Source organism: Agrilus planipennis, unplaced genomic scaffold, assembly GCF_000699045.2.
Source record: "Agrilus planipennis isolate EAB-ADULT unplaced genomic scaffold, Apla_2.0 scaffold14, whole genome shotgun sequence".
NCBI classification, from domain to species: Eukaryota; Metazoa; Arthropoda; class Insecta; order Coleoptera; family Buprestidae; genus Agrilus; species Agrilus planipennis.
In genome coordinates, this window is record NW_020442313.1 from 137496 (window position 1) to 161218 (window position 23723).

Below are 23723 nucleotides of genomic sequence, written 5' to 3' on the forward strand. Positions count from 1 at the left end.
ATAGGAGAACAGAGGACTCTATGGAAGTCAATAAAAAATAGGCGAGATAGGTTGGTAGGACACCTTCTCAGGCATGAAGGTCTAGTCAGAGACATATTAGAGACAGAAACAGAAGTTAGGAGGGATAGAGGTAGACCTAGATTAGATTACTGTTCGCAAATAGTTAAGGATATGGGTTGTTCTAGTTTTAGGGAAATGCGAAGTTTAGCTCAGGATAGGAAAGAGTGGAGATTGTTGTTCAACCAGTCTTAGGACTGATGACCTTATGATGATGACGGACACAACAACAGTTTATTGCTTTTCCGAGGTTCAACTCAGCCGACGAATAGGTGCTGTATTCGCTAGACCCCAATCCAAGAAAGGATTATACCTAGTATGTGTGGTCGATTTTAGAGAGAAGGGTCTGAGTTAAGTGGCACAAAAATTCAATGTTCCTAAAACAATCGCTACGTCGGAGGACATATTCGTATGTAATCATCATGATTTTGACGCCGAACGTCACTAATAACATATCCCACTGCTCGTCGCGTCGTCGACTCAATTTATCTTTTGTTAAACATAAACCGTGAATAACTATAAATAGTACAGTCAGTGTGCTACTAGTTCCGTCATGGCTTTTTTATCCATACGATTTGAAATTTTGAACAAAGACCTTTCTTAATACTATTAGAATTTTCTTTCTGTTCTAAGAATACACATTGTAGTATATTATAATATTATATTGTACACCCCTAAAATACATTCGTGACGGGGTGATCAATAAAACGTGTATTTATAGATGCCTGCGTTTATGGATGATAGAGCGAAACATAAAAAAGCGCTAATAATAATATTAATGTGAAAATGGGGTTTACGTATGTGCGTTCAAATTCTGACGCAAATTCTCATATTCTGCAGTATTATACGTTCGAAGCGAGCTTTGCAGGCTTTAATCAGTGACGTTGCAGTATAAGTTCAACACGTCACCATTAATTTTATTACGGAATGTTGGAATTTCAAGCGAATGCTACCTACCACGTAACAATGTAAACAGAATTGTGCCTTGTCTTTAAATGGGTTTCTCTACTAAACATAAATTATTTTGGTAATGACTTGGAGACAATCATGCAAACTTGCTCCCTATTAATATCGTAGTTACTGAGCTGATGTTTATTTTAGATAATAGGAAACATGACTCGAAAATTGCTATTTCTGATTTTAAATAAGACTGGTTAATGTATTCTAATAATTTGATCGATGAGCACGTCATAATAAATTAAAACTTGAAAGCCAGGTGCCTTCCAAGACAAATTACTCAAATTTCAGGTTTTATAATAACATAATATTTGGCGTACAACCCTAATGACATATCATAAAGACTTAATCATTACCAAGATAAAACAGCAATTATTCAGTTTGGCTGTGCCAACTCGATTACCTTGAAAATAGAGTATTTTGAAGGCTCGTAACACTGAAAAATAACATATAAGTATACTTTATTTACTTTCTCTAGCGATGTGCCCCTTCCAATGTCTTAGATGCACGCTGGCAAAATCGAAGATAGGAAAAAAAAAAGCTCATTATACTCTCGACTCTTGTTCATTAAATATACTTTTTCATACAGTACCTGCCAAAAGTTTTGTTCAATCATGAATAGTAGTGCGAGTCGAAAACAAGCGTTAAAGCCTTTAAATATGTATTCAAATATAAATAAATATCTCGTTGATATTTTCAGTAGTAAATGGTAGCAATAACAGCACATATGAGCAATGCAAATGTAGTGGATAAAATGGTCAATTTTTCCGTGAAGTACTGTACGGATTATACGCTCCTCACCGGTTAAGAGTTTGGCCGAGAGTTGCCTCCTTCCTTTTCTGGCCTAGTGCTGTTCTTTTCTACTTTGCGCCGGTTAAACTGAAGGTCACATTGTTACAGAAAGTAAACGAAGTATATGTTGCAAGAGAAATCTTCATAGTGTTTTTGAGCATAAAAAAATGCAATAACTGTAATTAAATTTAAGATTGATATTTTTCAAAAATCAGTGTTAGAAAAGGTAGTGGTGCGTGGTTTTAAACCCCTCCTGCTTTCTAAAGTATCAATATTATCATCACTCACGGTCTTGTAACTATATTATTAAATTCCTCCCATTATCCTTTGTTGAAAGCGTTTTTGTGTTTCAAAAAATAGACAAAACTGTGAAGATTCATAACTGATATTTTGCAAATGTTAACTAATTGATAAGGTCCGGTAGAGGGTGTTTTAACTGATGCTGTCCTGATTGGGGTCTGTCATCTGTAGTTGATTCTACTCAACAACTCCAACCGACTTCGGTCTTTAGACAGCATCAGTTCGTCTACTGGCCACGAAAGTCGTTACTAATTTGTCATTCATGAACTTGTAAGAATAAAATTAAAAGCCTCTATCTCTCTCTATCTATATGGCCTACTTATTAGAGTATCGATGCTGCTGTCGTTTAATCACAATTTTCAATATTAGCCGTGGCTTTTAGTGGATAAACCGCTTACGGTTACTACAAACCACCAAATTTTTGACGTGTTAAATATGATCCAATATTCTCAGGTGGGAAGGTTATGCACCTTGACCTTACGTTAGGCTATGGTGACAGAAGATTCCCTGATTGGCTTGTGTTATGTATTATGCTTCATGAGTTTAGGTTAGGTTAGGATAGGTTTCCTGATTGACATAGGTCAATTGAAAAGTCCCAGGCCTAAAATAGTAAAACACATTTTTTTTGCAAAATTCGTTTTTTTATTCAACATAATTTCCTTCAAGGGTGATGCACTGATTATAGCGATCCTCCAACTTTTCGATACCATTTTTATAGTACGATTTGTCCTTTGCTTCAAAATAGGCCTCAGTTTCGGCGATCACCTCTTCATTCGACGAAAATTTTTTCCCAACGAGCATTCTTTTGAGATCTGAGAACAGGAAGTAGTCGCTGGGGGCCAGATCTGGAGAATACGGTGGATGCGGAAGCAATTCGAAGCCCAATTCATGAATTTTTGCCATCGTTTTCACTGACTTGTGAGACGGTGCATTGTCTTGGTGAAGCAGGACTTTCTTTTTCTGCAAATGCGGTCGTTTCTCGGCGATTTCGTCCTTCAAACGGTCCAATAACGCTATGTAATAGTCGCTGTTGATGGTCCTTCCTTTTTCAAGGTAGTCAATGAAAATTATTCCACGCGCATCCCAAAATACAGACGCCATAACCTTGCCAGCCGACTGTTGCGTTTTTGCACGCTTTGGAGCGGGTTCATCGTGTGCAGTCCACTCCGATGACTGTCGATTGGACTTCGGAGTGAAATGATGGAGCCATGTTTCATCCATTGTCACATATCGACGCAAAAACTCGGGTTTATTACGCGTGATCATCTTCAAACACTGCTCTGAATCATCAACTCGTCGTTGTTTTTGGTCAAAAGTGAGCTCGCGCGGCACCCACTTTGCACAGAGCTTTCTCATACCCAAATATTCGTGAATGATGTGATGTATACGTTCCGTTGATATCTGTAGAGTGTCTGCTATTTCATTCAATTTCAATTTACGGTCATTCAAAATCATTTTGTGGATTTTTTTAATGTTTTCGTCCGTAACAGCCTCTTTTGGGCGTCCACTGCGTTCACCGTCTTCGGTGCTCATTTCACCACGTCTAAACTTAGCATACCAATCCTTGATGGTTGATTTTCCTGGGGCAGTGTCCGGAAATTCGTTATCAAGCCAAGTTTTTGCTTCAACTGTATTTTTTCCCTTCAAAAAGCAATATTTTATCAACACGCGAAATTCCTTTTTATCCATTTTTTCCACAATGACAAAAGTTGCTTCACTAAAAATGCTATAATTCACAAACTAATGATCCGACAGCCGTCAAATTTATAGACGCGTCTTTTGAAGGTTAGGACTAACTGAAAATCATATGGATTTAGTTCTGGTGCCGCCATCTATGTGTCAGGCCGGGGACTTTTCAATTGACCCTAGTATATACATCATGTAGGTTTCTTCCATTGGCAAATGTAAGGTATGCACAATCTACAACCAATTTGAACGGATCCAACTGGTATGTATAATTTATTTGTTTTATTTTCTTTGGGAAGCAATAAACTAATAAGAAAATATACCTATCAATATCGTGTATTGCAGAAGAATGCTTCTTCCTTATTAAGCTTGGAGAGTAAAATGTTAGGCAGCTGCAGTACTGCAAAAACTAGCGATACCAATAAGCAAAATAATAATCTTGGTAACAAATTCCCTACCTTATAACTGGACCTTGATCTTCATTTATTTTAAAATATTTAGCACATAAATCCGTACAAGTTTCACCTAAAGCACTTCTGCTTAGCATTCGGAAGGACGCCGGTTCGATTCTGGGTTCGTCTGCATTGGTCCAAGTTTTTCTGTGGTTTCCTTGGATCTCTTAGGAAATTGCAGGGGCAGTAATATTCCGCAGATAATCTTTCATTCTCTTCTGTCTTCATTGCGTCCTTCTCAACTTTCTCACCCGAACCACCACCCACCAATTCCTACGATTTCCGAAAGAAGGCTGAAGGAGGTCTTCCATCCTACCTTCCGGCGTAGTCCGGAGGGACTGCCCGCCCACCAGCATTAGTGAATGGTGGGAATGAAACACCCAAAAGTTTTTTTTCACATAAAGCACTTTTTGAAGTTCCTGTGGAAGAACAAGGCTGGAGCAAAGTACACTGTAGATACATGCAACTATTTGCACAATGTGTTTCTTATAAAACGTTACGTTCGACTATTTTATGCATTGTGTATACAACCAGAGCTAACTAGGGAACAACGGCAAAGCAAATAGGAAGAATTTGATTGTAATGGTGCTTCTAGCCATTCATTGATCGCTTGCGCTCTAATGAAACTTATTAGTTATTAATGTTAGTCAAACAATCGGGTAGTTTTACAGTCTAATTGATCTCTAAATATTTGTAGGATTGCGTTAATAATTACCGATACCCTAACAATAAACTTAAGTAAACTATTCAATTGTTGTACAGACGTCTCCTTTCTTGGCACTTAATTGCAATCGTTGGTTTAATATAAGTACGTATATATGCGTGTCGATTATTGTCGCTTCAAACATCGGTGGTTATGTCTAAATGTTATTAACTTTACAGGTATAAATGTGTTCGTATCGCCATATACTTCCACTTTAATTTTTTAATATACCTGTCCGCACCGATTGACTTACAAACGGACCAGGAATCACATTAGTTTAACTTTTAATCATTACACAATCGAGTCTGCAGATTAATTGAAAAAATATAATTTTTTATTGGGATCCGTCAAATGGGCATACACCATCTGGTGGCTAAATTTATAACTCGAATGAGGGAAAAATTTGCATAGGAACTGTGCACGCAAATTGTAAAATTGTTTATTAAAATAATAAAACACGTTAAAAAAGTAAAAATGTTTTTGATGATTAAGTCGACGAAGTTAATATGTTCAGTGAAAATCTGCAATAGCACTTCAGAGATAGATCTTCACTCTTCACCTACATTAACTACTTTCCAATGAAAACTAACCGTTTTATATATGTAAAAAATATATTCGGAAAATTAGAGAAAAAAGTAAACTAATAGAAGCTTGTATGAAAGCAGTAGGTATCAAAGAAGTGAATTCCGGAATAAAAATTTGTTCACGTCATTTTAATGCACATGATTATATCGTATTTCAGCAAGTATTTACCATCAGCCATAACCTTAATATTTAAAACTAGAATCATACTAAAATTATAAAGTGAGAAAATATTTATTCCTGTGTAATTGATTTAACACAATTCTAATGATACGATATAAGTATTTTGAGGTTAAGAACCTACCTGCTGCAATACAACAAAGTTGCAATAATGTGTTTGCAACGTTCTCTTAAATCGGCTTTGCACGTGCAAGCCATTGATATGATATTACTTAAAACACCCAAAATCACCTCACCAATTATATAACGTGAATCACTTTTTAAATCCGAAGTTTGTAAAAAGTAGGCAGTAAACTTGACGGAATTTGAAGGCTAGCTTCCGGATTTGTTATTTCCCAATTTTATAATATGATTGGCATTAAAAACACGCTCACATTCAACAAAATTTCCTTTCCGAGGCTTTGTGTCAGCCCAATCAAATATTGTGTCAATACTTATCATTTTATCGTAATTTAAAAACTTGGAAATTGCACGGTACACTATAGAAACTACGATAAATTTTCTCTAATCGGCGCCATGTTTTTAGGCTCCTCCCATTTGACGGATTCCAATAGTAAAAGCAAGATATTCTTAGATATTATATATCTACTTAATGAGACCATTGCCGTAGGGGGTTGCGGGGGGTGTTCACGGGGGGTTCTCCAAACATAATTCCGTTGAAATTTTTTGAAGGCTTGACATTAAAAAAAACATCATGTTAAGCTACATTAAGTTATGGTGGTTGAACGTTTTCGCCCGTTATTTTTTTAATGGACTCCCTGAAAAGTTACATAAATAAGTAATTCGATCGTAAGTCAACGGAGAGGAGATAATTGCACGCATTGCACCGTCCCCTCCCTCAGTATCCACGCTGTAGTGTTTTTTTAGGTTTTAATTCTCGAAATCTCATTTACAAGGGGCTGCTATGGACGTAGATAGGTAGGAGCAAGTAGGGAACTGCCCCCTCCCACCCTAGCAATCTCATTGTCCCCTCGATATCGGCACAAAAATTAAAAACAGAAACCAAACACATTAAACCTATATAAATTAATAGCTGCCCTAGGAAAAATCTTTCGTTACGCCCATGGGGGCTGCAGGCAGATAATTAAAAATCAATCGTTCACTTAAGAAAAAATCAGACTGTGGATGATAATATGTTGACATTGCTTATTGACAATTAATGCATGCCGCATATGTGAATAACAAAAAACATGCACACAACTCGAATGAAAAGTTCATAAACTGCATAAATCACTATGTTTATTTCTTTTGTCGTAGGTTGAAAAAGTAATAAAATAAATTGAAAAGCTGTAGAATGCGCAACTTTAATTAAAACGAATATCTTATAGAGGTAGTTTTAATATATAAAATAAGAGACTCGTTAATGAGAAGGATTAAAGACTCTGCAGGTTTATAAAATGTCACTACGTGTAGGGGTGGTGGTACTACTCAGATAACCATTTGCGAGTTTTAAAGGGTAAATTGACTAGAGAGAGAAAGAGGAGGGGGGATCAGAAACAACTTAAAAGCCAAGGGAATAAATGAATGGCGTAACAATCGCGTGTCACCACCGATAGCGTTTGTTTCGGGCATGGAAGTCCTGATTTTAGTTCGTTTTAAATCAGTACACGTGCTCGATCCGCTAAACGTTCCCTAAAAAATGAAACAGACCTGCTAAAGGTAAGCGAAGTCATGCATGATATGATGTGGGTGTATTTGCTACGATTTTACGTATCACTATCGAAATTCAACAACATCATCGCTCACCGTTTGGCTTGATAAATCGTTTTTCGTTAAATCAATAATCCATTCTCATTTATCATACTAAAATAGCCCACAATTTTTCTGAACGAAAATAATTTGTTTCGCTTAATTTCTAACTGTGAACGAAATTTAAACGCCTAATTGAATTTTTAATATCCGTCCTTTAACAGCTTTTTAAACGAGACATACATCTTAACGGTTAACTTCTATTATTTACTATTTTCCTTTATGGTAGGGTGTAAAGCTAAGTCTCCTGTTTATATCATTTATGTTTTTCTTTATCTATTTCGTCCGAAGTTTTATAAAAAATTTTGGCTACTTTCCAAAAATATATTGAACGAGAACCTAAATAAGTAATAAAAAATGACTTTTTAAAAGTTGTAAATTTATTAACAACAAGAAACAGAAACTTAAATAAAAGTGGATATATGTACTTAATATAAGTAGTATGAATTTGCGATCGTTATTCCACAAAAAATCTGTCTATCAAAGATAATTTGTTAGATGTATCTATAAGCAATTTTTGTTACAAAATAAAGAACATGCGTCTAAAATAACTAGAATTGTACAGAGGAGGATGGAAAAAAGATCAATTTGGGTTTAGAAGAAATAGAGGAACGCGGAAAGTCATTCTAGCTTTACGGGTAATAGAGAAAACCAACCAACCAACAGTTCTTCTTAACGAACTAGTTCTCGAGAACTACTTTCCCAATATGAAGTAGTTCTTCGAACTGTTGTCTACAATTACTCGTTTAATGTAAAAAGGAATGTTGTTATTTTTTAAGTTCAGTCAACAGTCACTGTCAACTAATTCTACTTTATGCCATGGACAAACGAACAATACGAATGAGATCGATTGTTTAATTTTTATTAATATTTTCATTCATTAAAACGTTAACAGTTCACTGTGAACTAATTCTTTTTCATTGTACGAACTAGTTCGTATAGTTCACCAAAAAGAATCGTTCTTTCTAATAATTCGGTCACTAGTACCATCTTCTAATTAGACACTTTAAAAGTCAGTTTATTCCAGAAAGTTGCATCTTTTGCGAGAAAATTATAGCTACATAGTAAGGGCTGGGATTTATACACACAAATAGCGTCCAAACTTCATATTTCTGGCTTCATAGATTTCAACTTGGCGGGTAATAAATCAGTCAGCAAAAATTTAGATTAATTTTGTAACTTATTAAAAAATTATTATTGATGATTGAATTCTAAAATATGTAAATATGTAATTTGTACTCTTTATGAAGAGGTTTCATAAAAATATGTATGAACATTTTATAAAATTGCATCTTTTTTCCTAACAATTCAACCATCGAGGTGTAAAAATAAAGATATATATATCTTCATTTTTCGGCGTTATAGAGAGTAGACGTTAAATGGAGTTAAATGTTGGACTTGATGCGTCTGTTTTCAGTTGTCTTATAATAACAATATCAGAATGTACACTTGTTGGTTCGCTGCAAATGTAAACGATTTCATTGAAACGACGATGTAATTGTGCAACGGGATTGTTACCATTTTTTATAAGTTTCTTTCATTTTACCGAGAGTATTTTCAAACGGATTTATCTCATTTAACCCCCATTAAGACAGATTTAATTGTCAATTTACACATGTGTTTGGTTTGCCCCTTAAGACCCATATGAAAAACCCATAAGGCAACCCCTCTTTTTATTATCACTACTTCTTTTATCTCTATATCGACATGCCCCGCCTTAAATAAAGGACGTTGGTTATTAAAGGTAGAAAAAAAAGTACACTGAGTCAAAATAGAGTACAATTTATTTTACTCTATCATTTTGCTTAAATCATATTTTTCATTACTTTTAACAATTAATTATCACTGTTAAACAATTCCACAGCATCTCTACAGTCTAGATTTAAGTTAAAGTAAATAAGTAGTTCATTTTTTATCAGATTTTGAGACGCTTTTACGTTCATCACAGATAAAACTCTCTCTGTATAAATAATAAAAATGAAAGTTTAAAGTAATAAAAAAATTTGAGTAATTATCATCACTCTTATTAAATACCTGCTGCTGTTTTTGTGCAGTAGATAACTCCGCAAAACCATTAGAACTATATATCTGATTATATAATTTGTTTAATAAAGAAAGTTCTCCGTAAAAATCATCCATATTTACATTAAGTTTTTGCAGATTTAAATTTTCGACTATTTTCACAAAATTATCAAATTTAACATTACTTTTTAAAATTATATTGCTATGTGTAAGTAATCAGTTTGAGTCATTAAAATTAAACTATTTATTTATCGATCTCAATAACTCTGTCATATTTTACGCAAAAATTCTTACTACCACCCTTTTTCTGTATATTATATCTTAAAATCTCAGAGAAATCAAATCATCTGAAATAAAGTATTTTCGTGTACTTTATTTGTCGCATAAAACATAGAGTACAATTATCCTAAATAACGTACAATACTTTATAATAAAGTACGGGTGGCAACCCTAGCTATGCCCCCTATTAATTCTAGTCGGGATCGGCATGCCCCTCATTAGTCACATGAGGCCCGCACGCTATATAGGGCATGCCCCTAATAAATTCTAGTCGGGATATAGAAAGTATTATTGTATAAAAAACAAGGTAAACCAACCAAAGTCAAGCAATTTCGACGTTTTAAAGAATTTGTCGTTAAATCGAGTGAAGTTATAAAGAGTTTACATTTATAGATAATTTTAAAACTATTGGGATCCGTCAAATGGGAGGAGCCTAAAAACATGGCGACGATTAGGGAAAATTTATCGTAGTTCCTATAGTGTACCGTGCAATTTCCAATTTAAATTACGATAAAATGATAAGTATTGACACAATATGTGATTGGGCTGACACAAAGCCTCGGAAAGGAAATTTCGTTGAAGGTGAGCGTGTTTTTAATGCCAACCACATTATAAAATTCGGAAATAACAAATCCGGAAGCTAGACTTCAAATTCCGTCAGGTTTACTGCCTACTTTTTACAAACTTCGAATTTAAAAAGTGATTCACGTTGTATAATTGGTGCAAATACATTATTGCAACGTTGTTGTATTGCAGCAGGTAGGTTCTTAATCTCAAAATACTTATATCGTATCATTAGAATTGTGTTAAATCAATTACACAGGAATAAATATTTTCTCACTTTATAATTTTAGTATGATTCTAGTTTTAAATATTATGGTTATGACTGATGGTAAATACTTGCTGAAATACGAATATAATCATGTGCATTAAAATGACGTGAACAAATTTTTATTCCGGAATTCACTTCTTTGATACCTACTGCTTTCATACAAGCTTCTATTAGTTTACTTTTTTCTCTAATTTTCCGAATATATTTTTTACATATACTTATAAAACGGTTAGTTTTTATTGGAAGTAGTTAATGTAGGTGAAGAGTCTGAAGTGCTATTGCAGCTTTTCACTGAACATATTAACTTTTTATTTCATTTAACGTTAGAAGAAAACTTCGTCGACTCCATCATCAAAAAATTTTTTACTTTTTTAACGTGTTTTATTATTTTAATAAACAATTTTACAATTTGCGTACACAGTTCCTATGCAAATTTTTCCCTCATTCGAGTTATAAATTTTGCCACCGGATGGTGTATGCCCATTTGTCGGATCCCAATAAGAATGATAAATAAATACATATCTAGTTAATATTTAATAGAGAGAAATTCAAATACCACGGGAGGAAGTTGCCTATTAAAAATCACTTATGCTTATTGTTAGATACGTGTTTAGAACAATAAATACGTATACCTACCTATCTAGTTTATCTAATAGAAAAAGCCGAGGTTAATACTTCGTCCACCCACTTTATTTTATAGTAAGTGTAATAACCGACTGTCGCGTCATACCGCGTTTTATCTACAAAATTAAAAGGGCCATAAAACGCTGATCGTTTTCTTTGAAATGGCTGAAAAAGATGTAGGTTAGCACAGTAGCCACGGCTACCGCAAACGTAACAATACGGGAAGCATTTTATTCAGCATTACGTGCAACAAATTGATATTGCATGCCCGCATGGGCACAGGAAGAAAATGTTGGTCAAAGTACTTGATATAAAATTGTAATTTAGAAGAATATTTGATAAGAATATGACGACCGATAAACGAAACTTTATAGCACGTAACTTAGCAATCGCAAACATAACTTGGGTGTGTAGGAGTAAATAAATAGTTATAAGAAACAAATTGTCGAATATAAAGTCATTATGGGAATACAGAAAGGAACTATTGGGAAACGATCTGTAGGAGTTGCTTAAAACGCATGTCGACAGATTGCTTTTGAAAGTATTACCCGTGCAACAGTAGTGATTAGTGATAATAGGTAAAATCTTAATTGTACATAAGTCAATTATGTATTTCCATAGGTTGGTAACAACAAGCCTCTCATATGAAGCGATTATGAAAGAGAAACCTTTTAAAATATGAAGAAAAAAATGAAAAGATGTGGTGAGTCAAAAATTTGTAACTTCCAATTCTTATATTACAATATCACCTATTTTAAAAGATAAAAAATATACTTTCACTAGTGCAGTAACTTTATTAAATGTTACTAAATTTGTCCATATTATAAAAAAACAACTGATCCGAGGCGACTTGTACCTTGACGAAACTCTTATACAAACAAAACCGGCTTGCAAGTTTCAATAATTTAGGACCATAGGTTCAACCATAATGGGGGGTTCTTAATGAGAAACTAGACTAAAACAAGAACCTGAAAGAGGGCAGAGATCACGAGGATCGGTATGGCACTATGATGCACAATACTGCGATGTGGAAGGCAACGGAAAACCACCACATTATGATTTACCAAGTAAAACTCACCGAAATTAAATGATGGCGTCCTCTGGGGTAAAGCATTCCAGACGTAAACTAGTCCCCCATTCGGATGGCCGGGCGGGGACTACCTCGGGGGATGTCATCAATAAGTGCAATAGGGGTAGGTGCAATATTTCGCAAGTCGGAGCGTGGAATGTTAGGGCAATGAGGCAAGTAGGGAAATTGGAAAATTTAAAAGTAGAGATGATTATATTAGGTATTAGAAAGAATAGGAGAACGGAGGACTCTATGGAAGTCAATCAGAAATAAGCGAAATAGATTAGTAGGACACCTTGACAGCTTCTCAGGCATAAAGAGGTCTAGTCAAGAGACATGTTGGAGGCAGAAACGGAAGTTAGGAGAGGTAGAGGTAGACCTAGATTACATTACTGTTTAAGGATACGAGTTGTTCTAGTTTTAAGGAAATGAGTGGAGAGTGGAGGTGCGTCTTCAACCAGTCTTAGGACTGACGAACTTATAACGATCATCATCATCAGCCCTAAGACTGGTTGGACACGCACCTCCACTCCTTCCTATCCTGCGCCAATCTTCGCATTTCCCTAAAACTAGAACACCCCTTATCCTTAACTATTTGCGAACAGTAATCTAATCTAGGTCTACCTCTACCCATCCTAACTCCTGTTTCTGCCTGTAATATATCTCTGACTAGACCTTGCACCCCTAAGAAGGTGTCCTACAATGAACTAATATGTATCTTGATGTACAATTGTATTGTTTCGATGTAATAAACATTAAATTAAAATACATATATCTAAGAGGTGAAAGGGGTCAATTTAAGTAGCGCATCGTGCATGTACAGATTACATTAGTTTTATGTACAACTAATGTATCTGGTGTTAAAACCTGATATACTAAAATGTACTGCGTCCATGTAGTAAACATTAAATTAACGTATGTGTACTATGTTCTTTAATTAATAAGAAGAAGCAAATCAATGCAAGGTATATTAAATATATGAAATCCTATGACATTGTTAGTTACTTAATAGTGGATTAAAATGCAATATTAATTTGAAATCGTTTTTTCTATTTTTAATTTACCCACTACAAACTACCTCAAATTAATGAGGGAAAAATTGTTGCTGTTGTCACATCCCCGCCGGGAATCGAACCCGGGACCTTTTACTTTACCCACCAAGGTTCTGACCACTAAACTACGAGAGGTGACAACAGCAACCACGACCAACCAACCTACAAGGTTAACGATCCGTCGATTTTTATTAACAACAGCAACAATTTTTCCCTCATTAATTTGAAATAATTTTTGTAGTGGGTAAATTAAAAATCGAAAAAATGATTTCAAATTAATATTCCAATGTAAGGTGATACATTGAATCAATGATAAATGAATTTAACTGTTAATGTATCTACATAATTTCAATGAAAATATATATTGTGTATTATATGACTATGAACCCCTTACATTATTTTTATTTATATTTATTTATTATAGAAACTTACAAAATGTTTTAATTTTAGGTAAACCAACTAAGAGAATTTAGAGTAAAATAGAAGACAGCTAAAAATCGATCATGTTCGAGGAATGTTTCGGAGATGGGCCTTTCATATTTCGTTTAAATGACGGCGGATCTGGGCCGCACTTATTGACACAGGTAAGTAAGCATTTATCACGCGAGGACACAGTCCCGCTGTTCACCCACCTTCTTTACACCCTTTTTATCCGTTCTTCAATCGGGCATTTACCTTTTGTAAACGTTTAAGAAATTATTTTATTTTCTCTGGTACCTTTCTAATAAATTACGACTATATCAAACCTTTCTGTTTTTACATTTCTAATAACTATCAAAAGTTTACCTTATAAGTAGTTATTACATCTACCAAATTTTATTTCCATCATGATAAATAAAAAAGAATCTAAATTTATAATTTTTAAGTTTGATCCAAATTGTTGGAAGCATATTATCATTGAACTCATAGGTACCTATTGCAAGGTCAAAAAGTATAAAGTAAAAACACAAATATTCGAACTTGGCTTACAAAAAATAATCGTTTTCTCTACCCCTCAATTTTCTTTTAGTTTATTATTATTAGTATGTTGAGTATAAAATTTCAAAATAATCATACCCCTCGATAAAAATTTTCAGTCTCTCTCCAGTCTGTCAGAGTCTTTCAGCGTATCTGAGAGCGTTTCTCACAGTCTCTCAGTTATTGCCTAGGTGTTTTTATGGATCTCTCACAGTCTCAGTATGAGAAGCTCGAACGATAAAATTGTTAATTCAGAGATTCGAGTCTCTAACAGAGAGACTGAATTAATAAAACTGAAAAATTGAGAGACTCCAGTCTCTCGTTCAGAGATTGGATACGAAATGAGGATCTCTCTATGAACGGCTCGAGTCTCTCGTTCAGAGACGCTAAACAGTTTTTTTGACAGTCTCTCGACAGTCACTCTCTGCGACACCGGAAAGACTCGATGAGAGGCAGAGACTCGAGTCTAGCTTTCAGAGACTCTGAGAGACTGAACATTTTTGTCTCCGGACGTTTGGTTTCTGAGTGATGAGGAGTTGCAGTTGTGACGTGATGCCGAGATGTGTGCACTATAGAATAAGTTGTGATCTATAATTAATGTGACCATTTATTTTTTTACTCAAAACGAGACGTCGGTTATCAATGAAAAACAAAGAACATTTGTTAATGTTTTATATTTGCCAGAGAAACGAATTTGTTTTAATACACCTGGTGATGTTTTTAAATAAAAATAAAATTCTATGCACATTTTTTTATCAACATCGCCTTCAGAACTGGAATCTCTAACTGCGATTTTTCAGAAGTTTACAATTTGTTCATAAAAGAAAATACTCTGAGGCATTTGTAGCAAGCAAACAAAAAACATATTCAATTAAAATACAAAAGTTTTTGAGTTGAAGATTGTTGGCGTAAAAGTTTTCGAATACTTGCACCCAACGAGTTTCTGTGGAAACATTTAGATTATTAGATTCGGTTAATTTTTGCAATGTGATGTACTTAGAAATTAATTAAGATTCGTCAAATATTTCTGTATCTTTATTACAATCAATATATCCCTAATCAGTCAGAGAATTCAATGCTTTTTGAACGTCTTTTCATGCGGGTACTGTTTTTAAATCTGCCCAATTAAATATATAATTTCTTCAGTAGGAGAGTAAGATAATCACGGTTTGTTTTATAAAATTTTGTAGCCGTACTTATCGTAAATTTTTATTAATTTCAGTACCATTGTTTTTTAATTTCGCCATTAAACTACTAACAGTAAATGGAAGAAAGTGATTAATCTGTTTCTGAGCCAAATTGACTGACGCGTCTAGCGAGTTGCATAATTTCCGCACGGTTTCAGAAAACGGGACAATTGTGTGTCCCAGAGGGGGACATCGAGACCGATAATCAAAGAAAGGGATGGTCCCGTTCAAAACTGCACGTATGGTTACGTTAGTTATAACGGACCACTTACAATATTCTCAGTATTCTTCAACGCAGAATCCGAATGTCGTATCAAAAAATTTGTATATTTATTAATTATTTCTATGGAACTAAAATAATCCTCTATATTAGAGTAAAAATAAGGAAAAATGAAAGTATTTATTATTATTAGTTATAATAAAGATCCGCGGTGGCCTAAATAAGTAATAANATATATATATAATTAAACTAGCTCCAGTATCTTTTATTCTTATGTTTTTTTCGTCTCTACCAAATTCATTTTAACATTGCCTGAGATGCAGATCTTTTAAACAACAGTTTATTTCGAATGAACGCATAGATGTGGGACTAAACAGTTTAGTTTGTTAATGCGGTCGTAACCTAATCACTAAACTGACCTTCAAGAATTCACTTGTAGTGCGCGCCTAACCTTAGTGTTCTCCTATATCTCATGAGTATTATCTGTCTATAAGGTTACGTATTTTATGACATGCTCTTACATTGTATCACGCATATCGCAACTTTTCAGTTGTTCATATCCCACAAACATTAACATTATGCTAATCTTCAAATTTGTATGCATGCTCTCTTATTACTTATTAAGTTTAAAACGAAATTCGAGGATAAAGAAATGGGCAATTTTTGCGGTCATTGTTTCCTGTCAATAAACCCTGCAGTGGAATTATAAAAATCAGACGTAGTCTGTACGGATCAAAATTAAAGCTGATAGAAGCAGAACTTTGAATCTACTTGTGATACAGACAATACGATATTTGTTATGTGGCCTAAGGTAGAACTTTTTACGTGACTTCACACACAGATTTCAAGAAATAAACTCATGATTCAATTCATCATCGTATAGACGATCGGCTTGAAACCAGTTCCCGAACAGAAATCGATCTGAAAACCCCATATTTTTTTTGACCTTCTTTCTGAAACCTTTTATGCATGATATTCTTTTCTTTTTTCAATGCTATTGTTACTTAACCTTTCTGACAGAGTTGTTGTTCGTCCATTTATAAATGAAATTTAAGGTAATTGTTCACGGCGGGAACTAATTTACGTAAAGCACTGCCTGAAATTACTTTCAAGCTGCACGTTTTTGTAGAATTAATTATTAATTAATATTAAAATACACAAAACCTAACTAATAAATAACGAAAATAAACAGGTTATGTGGAAGAAGATCTGAAGTAATAACTTATTATAAAACGTTTGGTGTTTATAATTCTGTGCCGTGGAGTTAAGGGATTAATAATACGAACTGGAAACAATTTCAGTTTGCAAAAATTACCATTATTCAAATGTTACCCGATTCCAAACTTTCACTGCTCCACAAGTTCTATATGCTTCAAATATTCTTATAAATGGTTTCAATTAACTGCTCTGAGTCTATTATTATGATTCATATCAATATGACACATTCGTCAGTTCGATAACTGGTTTGACACGCACCTCCACTTCTTCCTAATATTCATAATCAATTTTTGCATTTCCAGAAAACTACAAGATCCTATATCGTTACTATCTATTGGAAACAATAATCTAATCTAAGAATATTCTGCCCATCTTTACTCTCATCTCCGCGTCTTATGTCTCGAAGTAGTACTTCAGTACTTCATATCTTATAAAGTGTATCTCCCCTTTTTTATATTGATACCTACAGCTTTGTTCATTCCTTCATTTTTTCCACTGCTCTCATATTTCTAATCTTTTTCTTCCTCTGTATTTTCACCATTTTCTATAACACCACATATTCACTTTATCTTTTATGCCACCCTTTCGCCTACCAACTTATACTTTTCACAATATTTTACGAATTTTATTCAATAAGACTCGACTCAAAATCTTGACTTATTTGACTTCTCAAATATTGAAAATCAACTTCTTTATTGTACCGGACGGCGTGGCCTAGAGGTTTAGGCCATTGCTTAGCATTCGTGAGGACACTGGTTCAATTCTGGTACAAATTTTTCTGTGGTTTATTTGATCACTTAGGCAAATACTGGGGCAGTAATATTCCACAGATAATCTTTTACTCCCTTCTGTTTTCATTTCGTTCGTCTCATCTTTCTTGCCGCAACCACCACCACTCACCTATTCCCACGATTCCTAAAAGGAGACTGACTTCCACCCTACCCTCATATCAAGTCCGGTGGGACTGCGCGCCCACCAGTTTGACAGCCGTTGGGAATGAAACACCCAAATGTTCTTTTTTTTCTTTTTTTTTAATGGCTAGATGCTAATGCTGCATCATGCATAATCATCCACAAATCTGAGCGCGCTAATCTTTTGCCTCTGTATATTTAACCCTAAAGATTTCCTGCCTTTATAATATACATATTACTCGCTTGTGAAGCAGATTTGTTCGTTAAGAGTGACAACTTTGTATATGTTACCGGTCAAAGCCGATTGCAGGACAAACTAGTTTTTAGTAGGTCCTTAGGCGATAGGATAAACCGATATAGACTAGGCTGAACTAGTTCGTCTTATGGCCTATAGGAGAAACTAGTTTAACCTAGGCTGAACTAGTCGAGCCTAGTATGAATAAGTACACTTTAGGATAAATCGGTTTGGCCTAGTCTAAACTAATTCTATCTACTCCAAAATTTTTAAGCGAGACCTGTCGAGACCTGTGCATGCAGAAATTTCCCGATCATATTCCACTTGCCCCGCTTATTGATTTTAAACGTTCATTCTGCTTTGAATTGACGACGGTGTTACTTGTTTTTGATTTAATAAGTAAATTCATCATGATTTTATTAGTTCTGGTGTTTTACTATTTCCTATTTATAGACTAGGTCAAACCATTTTATCCTGAAGTGTACTTAATCATGTTAGGCTCGACTAGTTCAGCCTAGGTTAAACTAGTTTCTCATATCAGCCATAGGATGGACCAGTTTAACATAGTCTGTACCGGTTTACTCTATCGCCTAAAGGATGAACTGATTTGGCCTATGAAAAACTAGTTTGTCTTAAAATCGGGTTTGGCCGGTAACATTTACACAAATGCTATATAGTATGAGCGCTACTTCAAGTTTGGACGTGTTTTATCCGGTACTACGTACTGTCCGGCGCTACAGGGATTTCCCTTAAGATTAATGTAGAAGAAGGCAACACCCACGAAATGAAATAGATGGCAAAGATAACACTAATCTTGTGGGTGTTGTCGTTTCCTGCCGTAACCTTATGATGGTAGGCTAATTCGACAAAACAGATATTTCAACAGTTTGTATTGGGATTCGTCAAATGGGAGGAGCCTAAAAACATGGCGCCGATTCGTAGTTTCTATAGTGTACCGTGCAATTTCCAAGTTTTTAAGTTACGATAAAATGATAAGTATTGACACAATATTTGATTGGGCTGACACAAAGCCTCGGAAAGGAAATTTTGTTGAATGTGAGCGTGTTTTTAATGCCAATCAATTATAAAATTGGGAAATAACAAATCCGGAAGCTAGCCTTCAAATTCCGTCAAGTTTACTGCCTACTTTTTACAAACTTCGGATTTAAAAAGTGATTCACGTTATATAATTGGTGAGGTGATTTTGGGTGTTTTAAGTAATATCATATCAATGGCTTGCACGTGCAAAGCCGATTTAAGAGAACGTTGCAAACACATTATTGCAACTTTGTTGTATTGCAGCAGGTAGGTTCTTAATCTCAAAATACTTATATCGTATCATTAGAATTGTGTTAAATCAATTACACAGGAATAAATATTTTCTCACTTTATAATTTTAGTATGATTCTAGTTTTAAATATTAAGGTTATGGCTGATGGTAAATACTTGCTGAAATACGATAATCATGTGCATTAAAATGACGTGAACAAATTTTTATTCCGGAATTCACTTCTTTGATACCTACTGCTTTCATCCAAGTTTCTATTAGTTTACTTTTTTCTGTAATTTTCCGAATATATTTTTTACATATACTTATAAAACGGTTAGTTTTTATTGGAAAGTAGTTAATGTAGGGGAAGAGTGAATATCTATGTCTGAAGTGCTATTGCAGCTTTTCACTGAACATAGCTATTAACTTTTTATTTGATTTAACTTTAGAAGAAAACTTCGTCGACTCCATCATCAAAAAAAATTTTTACTTTTTTAACGTGTTTTATTCCAATGTAAATTTTTTCCTCATTCGAGTTATAAATATTGCCATTTGACGGATCCCAATACGATTCAGCTAGTTTACGAACTAACCAAGTAACCGTAAAATATGCATTATAGAAAACTAGCATAGCTATAAATAGTATACATTATTTAAGATTTCTATCTGTAATTTTGCGATATCTCTATAGACGAATTTCATTCAAAATAGAAGTATTTTTTTCTATATTGACAGTAAACTATACTAAATAAATCTAATTTTAATATGTAAAATAGCAAATGTATAATAAAAGCCGTCACGTAAAAATAGCAGTATAGTTTAGTAGCATTTTAATAATATCATTTTAAGGAAAGAACATTAGCTTATTAATCTTTCAATCCTACCTTTTCAATTTGTTATGATTATAGCTTCATAAATCCGCAACTTATTATTACTTGAATGTTGCTACAGGTAAGGTAGCCTATGTTTGCATGTTTCAAAACGATTTCCATTTAACCCAATTACAAGCAATAAAATATTTTTTTTACAAAGAAGACCTTATGCTTAAATAGTTATCTAGATTGCTCTTTTAAATTAAAACATGCAATTGTCAATTATGATAATTTAAAACATTATTTGTTTAGCATTTTTAAACGATGGCTAAACAGACCTGTAAAATTTGTATTTTGTACGTATACGCGTTCGGAATTTAAGGTTCATGAAGAAAAACATTATTTTTTCTAAATTAATATTAATAGACAGTTTCTCTAACAAAAAACGGCTATTATGTAAATTTAGCATCTCATCAAAAGATTTGGGAGAGGATAATGACCTTCATCGATAGGTCTTCATTAGGTCAGTTAAGGTCCAATAATTTTTTCGTTAGGTCCTCTACTATTTGTTTTATTTTTATTTTTAATTTTTTTATTGAAAATTTAGCACCTCATTCATGATTAAATTGTTATTTTTATCATATTTTCATTCTTTATCCTAAATTCAGTGTTGGTCATGTCCTTAATAAGTGCAATAGGGATAGGTTCAATATTTCAGAGTCGGAGCGTGGAATGTTAGGACAATAAGACAAGTAGGGAAATTAGAAAATTTAAAAGTAGAGATGGATAGATTAGAATTAGATGTAGTAGGTATTAGAGAAGTCCGTTGGCCCGAAGCAGGAGAGGAGTGGAGACTTTACAGTAATACATACAGGATCGGTAGAAGGTAATTCGGGGGTAGGAATTGTAATGCGTAGGAAAGTAGGGCAGAGTGTAGAAAGTTATTTACAAAAAAGCGATAGGATAGTGATGGTTAAATTAAACTCGAAGCCGGTAAAAATTGTACTTATTAATGCAGGTCTACATGCCTACATCATCTTACAGTGATGAAGACGTAGAAACAGTTTATGGAGATATAGAAGACGTGTTAAGTTTAGTGAAAGGTCAGGAAAACCTAATAGTTGTAGGAGACTTCAACGCAATAATAAATGAAGGTAAAGTGAGTGCAATAGCAGATTCTTTTGGATTAGGCAATAGAAATGATAAGGGAGATTTTGCGATAAACATAACTTAACCGTCGCGTTAGGAGGCGCTATACGTGGAAGATGCCAATTGATTTAGGGAGATATCAGTTAGATTACATACTTGTTAGGCAAAGATTTAAAAATCAAGACTGTAGAAGTTATCCAGGAGCAGATATAGATAGCGATCATAACAAAGTAGTTATGAAGACAAATCTTAAATTGAAAATTCTGAAAAAGAGGAAAGGTAGGATACGTCTTGAGTTAGAAAAGCTAAAATATAACAAAACGCGTGATAGGCTAGGTAAAAGGACAGACGAAATACTAAAGGCGGCGGGAGAAACGAATGAAAGGACATAGAAACAGAATGGAACTGCATTAAAACATGCCTAAAGTCAGCAGCTACAGATATAGTAGGTCTTAAATGAATGTAGTAAACCCTGGATAACAAATGAGATTTTAGGATTAATAGAAGAAAAGCGGAAATACAAAAACATGACAAACGAAGAAGGGCAAAGGAGATATAAGGCTACTAAGTGGGAAATAAATAGGAAGTGTAGGGCCTCTAATCAACTGTGGAATGATAGGATGTGTAAAGAAGTAGAAGAGAAGTTTGAAATAGGTAAAACCGATGAGGCGTATAATATAATTAAAAGGAATTTTAGAAATGTAGGATACAGCAGTAATAATGTAAGAAACGAGGGGTCATTTTGATAGAAAATGAGGAAAAGGCAGATCGGTGGAAAGAATATTTAGAAAACCTATACGCAGGCCCTGAGTTAGGAGACGAATTAGAGAAGGAACATAGTGTGGAGGTAGATGAGCTAGGTTATCCCATAATGAGAGAGGAGTTCGATGTAGCATTAAAAAACTTAAAGAATAATAAGGCGCCAGGTGTAGATGGGATACAGGGGGAAATTCTAAAACATGCAGGACAAGAGGTTAGAGATCGTATTCTTAAGGTAGTTAGTCACAGTTACGAGACAAAAATTCATAACTCGGAAAATATTAACTTTAGAAAATAAAACTTCAGACTTTTTTTATGGAGATTACACCAAAGAATATAAAAAAACTGTTTCGACCAAAAGATGTCTTTTGGCACTTGGTTAATCAATTGTGTCAAACAATGTAACAAAATTGCGAAAAAAAAATTAATCCAAATAATTTTTCTTATCCGCCCATATTGCCTGGACTAGATACACACAAATACTTCTTCCAAATTACCATTAGGTATAAAATGATAGAAAGTACACAATTCAAATGTAGTGTGATNGGTAGTGAAATTTTATTTCTTATTATAAAATAATATAATAAAATTAAGTAGATTTTTTTGAAAAGGTTTGCTTAGAAAGAGGATGGAAAGAATTTAGTCCAGAAAATGGAGATCACTGGAACTTATGGTGGAGGACTTCAGGATTTCCAGTTAGCCACCATAAAAATCTTTATGCCTGGCAAGTATGTTAGCTGTATTTTATTCCAATTTCTTCCCCAAAATTGTATTGTATTGTTCGTTGTATTTCTTAATTTTTGTAAGAAATCAATCAAGTATATAAAAAGAATACTTAAAATTCTTGTTTATTGAGCAAAATATGTATTAAAATTAAACCGTTTGGAAAATCTATAACTTCCCTATTTCAAAAAAGTTCATGTTACACAGCTGTACCAACTGGATAGCTTAATTAACTTAAAACTACTAGCAAGTTGGTATTATCTTGGTATACGTTTTCTTAGAAAACTAGAGATGAGAGAAGAAGCTTTATCTGACGCGAATGGGTTTGGAAAGCGTCAAAATCTCCTAGTCTACGTATTAAATTGAATGCGCACCAATACGACTTCCATTACGAGTCCTTATGTAGTTTCTACTCTAGTGTCTAGTCTTCTTACCTTTTTCAATAAATACCGACATACTTCAAATTTCAAATGGGTGAAACCTATCGCGCCTTATCGGTTTCAAATCGCTTAAGTGATGTTTCACTAGCTTTCACAGAACCAAAATGAAATAAAGTAAATTCGACGCTCAGTATCAGTTAATGGTTTCCGCTTGAGTAAATATGTACAGTCTATTTCAATTAGTTAGAATTGTGACCTTGAAGAAATCTGCGCGAAAATAGAAAGAATAAACACTAGGCGTAAGCAAGACAGAAATAGTTGGAACAAGCTTGAACGATCAGAACTCTCGGTGGGAACTGTACAGTACTAGACGAAAATGTTTAGCAATTTCATAAAACAAAAATGTATATAAATTAACAATAGAAAACAAAGCAAAAGTTTTATAGGTGTGTAGAACGTTAAGTTAATTCACTTGTTATTATTTTTGGCTAAATATGCTTTTAAATAAAGCATATTCTTAAATTTTAACGAGGCAGTTTAAATAATTTTGCAAATGGTACTGTACA

At 34.0% G+C, this 23723-nt stretch overlaps 1 protein-coding gene across 1 annotated transcript in view; it reads left to right on the forward strand.

The window, feature by feature from the left end:
* Positions 1-7262: 7262 nt before the first annotated feature.
* LOC108737946 (probable tubulin polyglutamylase TTLL2) overlaps positions 7263-23723 on the forward strand; it is a 40135-nt gene continuing 23674 nt past the window's right edge. Inside the window, exons 1-3 of the mRNA XM_025980081.1 lie at positions 7263-7368; positions 13787-13920; positions 22666-22782. Coding sequence (XP_025835866.1) covers positions 13840-13920; positions 22666-22782 — 198 coding nt within the window. The 5' untranslated portion in view covers positions 7263-7368; positions 13787-13839. The remainder of the gene's footprint in view (positions 7369-13786; positions 13921-22665; positions 22783-23723) is intronic.